General features: G+C 34.5%; 2 protein-coding genes across 2 annotated transcripts; both read left to right on the forward strand.

Moving 5' to 3' along the window:
- Nucleotides 1-645: 645 nt before the first annotated feature.
- LOC124420512 lies at nt 646-5,703 on the forward strand. Its single transcript, XM_046953534.1, has 4 exons — nt 646-1,342; nt 1,720-4,667; nt 5,142-5,582; nt 5,650-5,703. The coding sequence occupies exons 1-4, from the start codon at nt 646-648 to the stop codon at nt 5,701-5,703; spliced, it is 4,140 nt and encodes a 1,379-aa protein (XP_046809490.1).
- Nucleotides 5,680-6,957, forward strand: LOC124420930. Its single transcript, XM_046955399.1, has one exon. The coding sequence runs from the start codon at nt 6,091-6,093 to the stop codon at nt 6,910-6,912; it is 822 nt and encodes a 273-aa protein (XP_046811355.1). The 5' UTR covers nt 5,680-6,090; the 3' UTR covers nt 6,913-6,957.
- Nucleotides 6,958-9,363: the final 2,406 nt, after the last annotated feature.

Below are 9,363 nucleotides of genomic sequence, written 5' to 3' on the forward strand. Positions count from 1 at the left end.
AAATCTTATTTACATACAACCCGTTACAAATTTCTCAAAATTGAAAAATCCCATCATAATAAGAACGAAATCCACAAGTTCTTAAAATAATATTTGTATGACAGTTTCGATAAACTTTAACATTGATTTCTTTTTAACATTTATGCTGTTGATCTCAGAGTAGTTAACTTGTATAAACATAAAAGATTACAGTGATCTCACTTAAAGAGAACTACCAATACATACCACATATATATTTGGTCGATCTATTAACTACCAATTAAAGAGACAGTGATAGCTCGTTAAATTTGTACTCTCAAATAATTGTTGAGTCACCCTACAAAAATTAAATCGGTATTATCTGATCAATACAAATAAATGTAAACAATTTGGAAAACAGTGAATAAGTTGTCACTTTCTTATCAACATTAAACAATTTAATATTTGCGGATAATTTTTTAAATAATTTTATAAATTATTTGAAAATTTAAGATAATAAATTTATAATTTTTCTGGAACACTTTTGTATCAAAATATATATAAAGTTTTGAAGTGAATCAAATTATATTGCTAATATTTCGTATATCTTCGAGCAAAATATTGAAAACTCATTCATTAAAACCCAAAGTTCTTTGTTCGAATAGTTTTTCTGAATATTAACCCATTATGGCGACTTTAGATGAATTTATCCGATCTTCTGATAAGGTTGTAGAATTTGAAGCCTTTTTCTCTGGCACCGCAGTTACTAATCACACAGTACACACCCTTGACATACATATAGATGAGATTCTTCGACACTGGTCAAATTTTAGGGCAGCCTATGATAAGATTCTGCAAAATTATAATTCTGTACAGGAAAATATCAGTGTAGAAACACTAAAGGAAAGATTCTTTAAAACTTTTGATTCCCATGTTCGAGCATTGTCTAGGGCCAATGAGATTTTAGACTCCCTCCGAAATAGTAATATCCCTGCTGTCACACCCCCTACACCTGTAGCTGATTCTAACCCTAACATATCTTTACCCCCATGTGATACGCAAACTTTTTATGGAGATTATGTCTCTTGGCCCCCCTTCCGTGATATGTTTACGGCCCTTTACATTAACAATTCCCGATTGTCCCCTGTTGAAAAACTATTTCATTTACTAAAAAAGACAGAAGGCGAACCCCATGAGATTTTAAAGAATTGTCCACTCACAAATGATGGTTTCAATATGGCGTGGACCAACCTTGTCGAACGATATGAAAATTCCCGTATTCTTGTTAATTCACAATTGAAAACTCTGTTTAACTTATTGAATAATCCAATTTCTAAAGAATCTGGTCGCTGTATAAAACAACTCCAACAATCAATTAACGATTGTATAAAAAACCTTTCCACTCACAAATGATGGTTTCAATATGGCGTGGACCAACCTTGTCGAACGATATGAAAATTCCCATATTCTTGTTAATTCACAATTGAAAACTCTGTTTAACTTATTGAATAATCCAATTTCTAAAGAATCTGGTCGCTGTATAAAACAACTCCAACAATCAATTAACGATTGTATAAAAAACCTTTCCCTGCTTCAAATAGATACCAAAAACTGGGACGTTATCTTTGTTTTTATTTGTGCAAAATGTCTTCCTGATATAAGCTTACATTTATGGCAACAACATTTAGGGAATAGTAAAGAATTTCCCACTTGGCAGGAAATGGATAGTTTTTTTAACTTCTAGATATCAATCTCTTGAAGGCTTCGCGGATATACGAACTACTTCGTCTGATTCTCAAAATAACTACAAGAAATATAATCCGAGGAAACAGATTCCCAATAATTCTAAAAAAGTTAATACATTTCAAACAAAGGTTAAAACAGATAAGCCTCTAAAATGTCCACTTTGTCAAGAACCACATCCCTTAAGGTTTTGTCCCACTTTCTTATCAATGTCAAGTGAAGATCGATATTCGTTGGTTAAAAAACAAAGGCGGTGTACTAACTGTCTAGCAGCCTCACATGATCATAAATCTTGTAAAAGTCAATTCAGATGTTCATTCTGTAAACAGAAACATCATTCCCTCTTACACCGTTCCGAAAATCAACCTGTAACCCAACTAGCTAACAATAGATCCTTTAATGACTACTCAACGAATAATAATAACCATAATCGCGATTCACACCCCTCACAAACCGTCAGCAATCCTCCTGATAACCCCGAAACTTCAGCTGCTGCAGCAGCAAGATCACGTCAAGCATATTCAACCCAACTACAGTCCACAACACATAACTCTGTTATTCTTGGAACAGCTTTAGTTGATGTTTGTGTAGGTGATGTGCGTTGTACCGTAAGAGCTTTTATTGATTCAGCCTCTGAAGCCACCTTTATCTCTAAAAAACTCCAAGCTTCTCTGGCAATCCCCACAAAAACTTCTCATACTAATATAACAGGTCTTAGCGGTTCTCTATTTGCTACTGCAACTCGAATTTGTACTATTACCATAAGTTCACCTCTAGAAAAACTCTTTACAACTACAACTGATGCATTTGTTGTGAATAAATTAACAGGAAACTTACCCTATTACGAACTTTCTTCTATTATGAGTACTAAGTTTTCTGATCTACCCTTAGCTGATAGCTACTCTTCTAAAACTTCGAATGTTGAACTTTTGATAGGTTGTGACGTTTACCCTAAAATCCTTAGAGATGGTATCCGTTGGGATTACAATAAATCACTTGTTGCTCAGCGTACCATTTTCGGATGGATAATCTCTGGAAAATTACAATCTCCTACCCCCCTTCTTAACTCTGTTTCATCATATATGAATCTTATCGATCTAAACTCACACCTTAATAAATTCTGGAAACTCGAAGAAGTTCAGGAAAAACCAGCCCAATCTGATGAAGATATCTTTTGCGAAAATTTATACAAAAATACAACCTTTAGAAACGAAAATGGTCGTTTCGTTGTTTCCTTGCCCTTTAAATCCGAATATTCTAATAATATTCCCCTTGGTAACTCTCGCAACTCTGCATTATCACAATTTATCAGAAATGAGAATCGACTAAAGAATAACCCTGAACTAAAGCATGATTACGACCATGTAATCCGAGAATATTCAATATTAAATCATATGATGGCCGTAAATCTCGATTTATCTAAACCCTCTAACTCATCATACTATTTACCCCATCACTCTGTACTCAAACCCGAATCTACAACCACTAAACTACGTGTTGTATTCAACGCCTCTAACCCCACTACGTCAGGACTAAGTCTAAATGACGTCTTATACCCCGGACCAGTTTTACAACAAGATTTAACTGTCCTTATAACCCGTTGGCGATTGTTTAAATATGTTTTTAATGCCGACATCGAGAAGATGTATCGGCAGATACTTGTTAACCCACAACATACCCCATTTCAAAGGATTTTATTCCGAAGTTCTCCTGAAAAAGAACCCCAAGATTTCGAGCTACAGACCGTAACATTTGGAGTTAACTGTGCTCCATACCTAGCCTTGCGAACTCTTCTCGAACTTGCTAAATGCTGTAAAAACGATTATCCCGAAGTCTATACCATACTACAAGAGAATATGTATGTCGATGATGTACTAGCAGGATCCCATGACCTTTCTTTAGCCTTAAAATCAAGAGATAACTTAATTAAAATCCTAAATTCTGCTGGATTCCCTCTTCGTAAATGGATTTCAAACGAAAAATCCCTACTTAAAGGCTTACAACCCGAGCATTTACTTATGTCTGATACATTAGAGCTTGAAGACACAGTTACAACTAAAACCCTAGGACTACGCTGGAATGCGAGTCAAGATTACTTCTATTTTAACCCCATATCTCAGCCAATCCGAAATAATATTACTAAAAGAACCGTCTTGTCAGATATTGCAAGGTTATTTGACCCCGCTGGATGGCTAGCCCCAAAGATCATTGTTGCGAAAATGATAATGCAACAGATCTGGAAAGATCAAATCGAATGGGATGATCCACTAAAGCCGGAAACTTTGCGTAGTTGGCTTTCGTTTTTAGACGATTACCCATACATAAGAAGGATAAAAATACCCCGATTTGTTAACTATAAGCCCTTATATACGGCAGAACTTCACGGTTTTTGTGATGCTTCTGAAAAAGCCTATGCTGCTACCTTATATATTCGAACAACAAACGAAACAGGTCATATATCTACTCATTTACTCTTAGCCAAAACTAAAGTTGCTCCAGTAAAATTCATTACTCTTCCCAGAAAAGAATTATGTGGTGCTGAACTGTTAGCCAAATTAATCTCAACATTTCTAGCTCAAGTTAATTTTAATAAATGCAATCTACATCTCTGGACAGATTCAACTATTGTGTTATCATGGCTTCAAAAACATCCCTCGCACTGGACCACTTTCGTCGCGAATAGAATCACATCTATAGTAGATAAAGTTGGAAATTATAAATGGCGTCATGTTTCTTCAAAGGACAACCCAGCTGACTTAGGATCTCGAGGCCTTGCTGCAAGCGAATTGGTACGAAATGATTTGTGGTGGCATGGACCAACTTGGCTTAAACATCCTAGGTCCGAATGGCCTTCAACATTGCCCGTCGTAGATACACAGGAAGAAATTAGACCCGTAAAAACTCATTTAAATCAAAACGTTGAAGATATTTTAAACCGTTTCTCTGATCTTTCTCGTGCCATGCGTGTAATCGCTTATATATATCGTTTTTATCTTTCTACTCACCCACGTTATAAAACCACATTTAATTACCCCTCTCTCACCATTCAACACACAGAAATGAAACATGTTAAACTTCGCTTAGTGGTTGCTTGTCAAAAGTTTTACTTTCCCGAATATTCATTGCTATCTAATGGACAAGAGATTTCCAAAAAAAAGTCCCTTATTAACACTTAATCCGTTTATCGATTCGGATAACATAATGAGGATCAATGGTAGACTCTCTAGAAGTGAAATGCTATCTTATGATGAAAGATTTTCTAAGATTCTCCCATATTCAGGTCGCTTTACCCGTTTATATTTAGAACTTTTACACAAATACACGGTACATGGAGAAATTCTCTTCTAATACGACTAGTACGATTAGAGTTTTGGGTACCGAAACTGAAAAATCTTGTCAAAACCATTATATTTAACTGCAAGATTTGTGTTTTATTTAAGAAAAAGCAAAGTCAACAACTCATGGCTTCACTTCCCCCTGAACGTACATTCCTTTCACGTCCTTTCTGCAACACCGGTGTAGATTTCGCTGGCCCATATAATATAAAGTCATTTGCCGGTCGCGGATGTAAAATAACCAAAGGTTATGTTCTAGTATTTGTTTGCTTTGCTACGAAAGCAATTCATTTAGAGGCCACCAGTGAACTTTCAACTCAAGCCTTCTTAGCAGCATTCTCCCGTTTTTTCTCCCGCCGAGGCACCCCACAAGTTCTATTCTCTGATAATGGCACTGCATTTATAGGCGCAGCCAACATATTCAATAAAACCCAAGAAAATCTCTTATCCCAAGTACGATCTAACATCCTGTCTCAAAATGCATTTCAAAACATCGAATGGCGTTTTAACCCCCCTGGAGCTCCTCACATGGGAGGACTTTGGGAGGCAGGTGTGAAAAGTTTTAAATCACATCTCAAAAAAATAACACATGCACAAACTTTCACTTTTGAAGAATTCACCACGATGCTTGCAAGAATCGAAGCGTGTCTTAACTCCAGACCATTAAGTCCAATGAGTGACAATCCCAATGAATTAAGCGCTTTAACACCCGGCCATTTTCTTATTGGCGCCCCTCTGCTCTCACCCCCGGAACCAGACTTTTCTAGTCGATCACTTAGCTACGCCAACAGATGGCAAAAATTAAATGTACTCCACCATCATTTCGCATGCAGATGGAAAGAAGAGTCTTTAAAAGAATTACATAAACGCATAAAATGGAAACACCCCCAAAGAAACTTTGCTGTTGGTGACCTCGTTGCAATAAAGAAAGATCATCTTCCCCCAAATGAATGGCGTCTTGGTCGTATAAAAAAAGTTTCCCCTGGTCAAGACAATAAAGTCAGAGTGGCAGAAATTATCACCGCAACTGGTCCTATAACAAGGCCAATTCACTATGGCTCCACAACACCGTCAAAGACGTAATTTAATTGAAAGAAGAACTTTGTCTCCCATAACAGAAAGACGAAGATATCAACGTCATCAACCAGACTGCCGCTTGTGTAAAAGAGACCATCCTTTGCGTACTTGCTATAAATTTAACAACATGAATATAACCAACAAACTAAAGATCGTCAAACAATATAAATACTGTCAAAACTGTCTGGCACACAGTCACGTCCTGGCAATATGTCGTAGCTCAGAAAGATGTCACAAGTGTCACCAAAAACACCATACTCTCTTACATTACCATGCACTTGTCAGGCCAACACGGATCATTAGTACTAATCCAGAGGGTAATCTGCTCCAGTCAACAGTTTTGCGGCCAACTGTAATAGTAAAAATCAAGCTCGGTGGCGAGTGGCGTGATGTACGTAGCATTATAAATCCATCACTTGAAACTAGCCAAATCGCTGAATTCCTAACAACCCGTTATCATCTCCCGCTTGAAAGGTCAAGCTCTCGCCGCAGTTGCAAGATCACCTTTAAACCACACTTCGTCAATAGACCGGTGGTCGTTGTTAATGTTTTAGTAACGAAAGAGTTACCACAATTTCCAAGGCCGATGGAGTTAGATGCATCAGTTGCTGAGCCCTACAAAAATCTGCATCTAGCGGATCCTAGATTTTACATCTCTTCAGAGGTCAACCTGATTCTCGGCGCTGACGTCTACCCACATATCATTAAGTCGGAAATTCGTCCACCCACACTCACCTCACCGATGGCCCAGGATACTGTATTAGGCTGGATCCTAATAGGAAAAGTTCGCCGTTCATGAGTTACATGTATATAATACATAAAAAATTGTTATTAAAATTTTGAACATATGTATAATATTATTCCAAAGTATGAATCATTTCAAAAAACATGAATTTCCTATAAAAATAATATAAATTATGAAAACTATTTTATATACAAATTATAATTATATTTTTAAATAATTTAAAAAAAAAAACACGCTCTTAATATTTGTATAAATCCTTGAAATTTTTAATATTTTGCAATTCCAATTTTCCTTAAAATTCTTTGAATTTATTTATAAATGAATTTTGTTTAATTAGTTAAATTGGAACTTCCACTCCGTCCTTTTGTGGTTTTTGCGTAACCGCAAGGGGGCCGGAATGTTTAAGCCTAGAACATTAATTTTATATTGACATTAAACTGCACTTAATTTTTTTTTCCCCAAGTGTACTGGAAGTAGTGCATATTTGGTGGTGGTTTTTTATTCTCTATTTTTTTGTTCTCTCTGCTGTGAATTCGCAGTAGACTACTTTGTATTTACATTATAAGCATAAAGTTGAAATTATCAAAAATCAATCAAGTTAGTTGATCAGCGACTATCGAAGAGGAAAAAAGTGCATCATCATAAAAATAAACAAATAAATAAACTTGTAATATACCAACAACATATTTTGTTCTTCTCTTTTGGATCTTTACCGTTTGGTTTGTGTTACATACATATTTAATAAAAAGGTAAACTATTTGCAATATTTAAAGTAAAATTATTTGTACCCTACCCCCCATATATTCATAACCCATAGAATTAAATTTTTTTATTGTGTCACAACACTTTTGGTTTTTTCACTGTATTCTTTTATTTTTTCGTTTTACACCAGTTTAATTTACCATCACTTTAGTTTTCAGTTTCACTTTCATTTTTTATTCACTATTATTTTTTTTAAAACACCACACACTTTTAATCGTCACTGTAAATTCCGTTTTTAGTTTTTATTTTTTATTCAACGTCAACAATTCATTCGCACAATAGTTTAATTTTATTTTCACTTTTAATTTTTTTATTTCACTTTTGTCGCACACTGTAGATTCCATTTTTATTTTTATTCACAGATACAAATCCGTTTTGCACGATAGTTTCATTTAATTTCTTTTTTTTTTTTCTTTCATTTTTCACTTTAATTTTATTTTAAATTTTACTTTTATACCGCACTGGAAAATAATTTTTAAATTTTTATTGCATACCGGCAACATTTTTTTTTCACTTTTTATAATTTTTTTGTTTTTACTTTTTTATATTAATTGTCCGTCCGCGCACTTTTTGTACTCACTGTATTTTCTAAATTTTATTTTTTTTTTAATCACAATAACACATTAAACTCACTTAGAACACTTTTATTTAATTTTTTTTTACACACACTGTAGTTTCCAAGAAAAAAAACCCTAATAGCACTTTTACTTAAAAAACACTTTATTTTAAATTTTACACTTAAAATTCATTGTTACTTACCTTATATATATCCAAATCCAGAAGTTACACCCGCACATACCCAATAGCTAACTGTAGTCACATTCCTAAAAGAAACAAAACAAAAAAATGCATTACAATTTTTGTTGACCTTGAATGAATTAAATAAATTTTTACTTACCAATATTCCACCAGAATCTGCTGCATCCTCCGTCTTTTCCTGAAAAGAAAATATAAAATATTATAAATTAGTAATTTGTTACAATTTTTCAGTAAAATTTCTAAATAGAAATAAATAAATTCAAAAATAAAAATTTCATTAACAAAGACTTACCATTGTTGATCACCGCCATTAAAAAATATTAATGAATGCGTTTTTGCATTCTCTCTCCTCCCTTTCCATTATATTTCAAACAGTTGTGTAGTAAAATCAGAGTACGTCGCCACCCGACCTGTTTTAACGGCGGCACAGAGTCGCAATTTTGGTTATGAATGGATAAAGGGTTGCCATATTGCAAATTTTTTTATTGGGATTAAAGAAAATGCCCAAAATCCCAGAAAATTTTTAAAATTAGGGACATTCATAAATGCAGGGCGCAAATTTTTCCACCCCATTCTGTATACATAAAGGGATTACAGAATGGTACGGTTTGTCGTGTGCACCCTGTAGTTAGGTGAGTGGAGGTAGAAAATAAGAAGAAGATTAGTGAGAAGTTGGTAACGCGTCATTTGACGTTTAAAGAAAATGAAGGAAATAAACAAAAACAAAGATTAGGAAAAGAAAGTAGATATTAGATTCAAACGGCTGAATAGATAAAAAAGGCAGGAAGCCATGATGGTATCCAAGGTTTCTCGGACCCTAAAACGGAAAATGTCGGTCCTTTTTTTCTCGACGACGATCACAGAATAAGCAAGTGGCCAGCGTAAAGTAAAACTCAAAAACAAAAAAATTCAAGGAAAGTTTTATTTGTTTGAATATATTAAATACAAAGTCACCAGTAACTAGAAAAAACAATACAATTTTAT

This window comes from Lucilia cuprina, chromosome 6 (assembly GCF_022045245.1).
Source record: "Lucilia cuprina isolate Lc7/37 chromosome 6, ASM2204524v1, whole genome shotgun sequence".
NCBI classification, from domain to species: domain Eukaryota; kingdom Metazoa; phylum Arthropoda; class Insecta; order Diptera; family Calliphoridae; genus Lucilia; species Lucilia cuprina.

What these genes read in the sequence shown, in the direction of transcription:
- LOC124420512 (XM_046953534.1), top strand. Translation starts at nt 646, where the DNA reads ATGGCGACTTTAGATGAATTTATCCGATCTTCTGATAAGGTTGTAGAA. An exon ending in ATCTTTCTCGTGCCATGCGT is followed by an intron (nt 4,668 to 5,141) that starts GTAATCGCTTAT and finishes GTTTTATTTAAG; the next exon opens with AAAAAGCAAAGTCAACAACT. An exon ending in ACATGGGAGGACTTTGGGAG is followed by an intron (nt 5,583 to 5,649) that starts GCAGGTGTGAAA and finishes TCACTTTTGAAG; the next exon opens with AATTCACCACGATGCTTGCA.
- LOC124420930 (XM_046955399.1), top strand. Translation starts at nt 6,091, where the DNA reads ATGGCTCCACAACACCGTCAAAGACGTAATTTAATTGAAAGAAGAACT.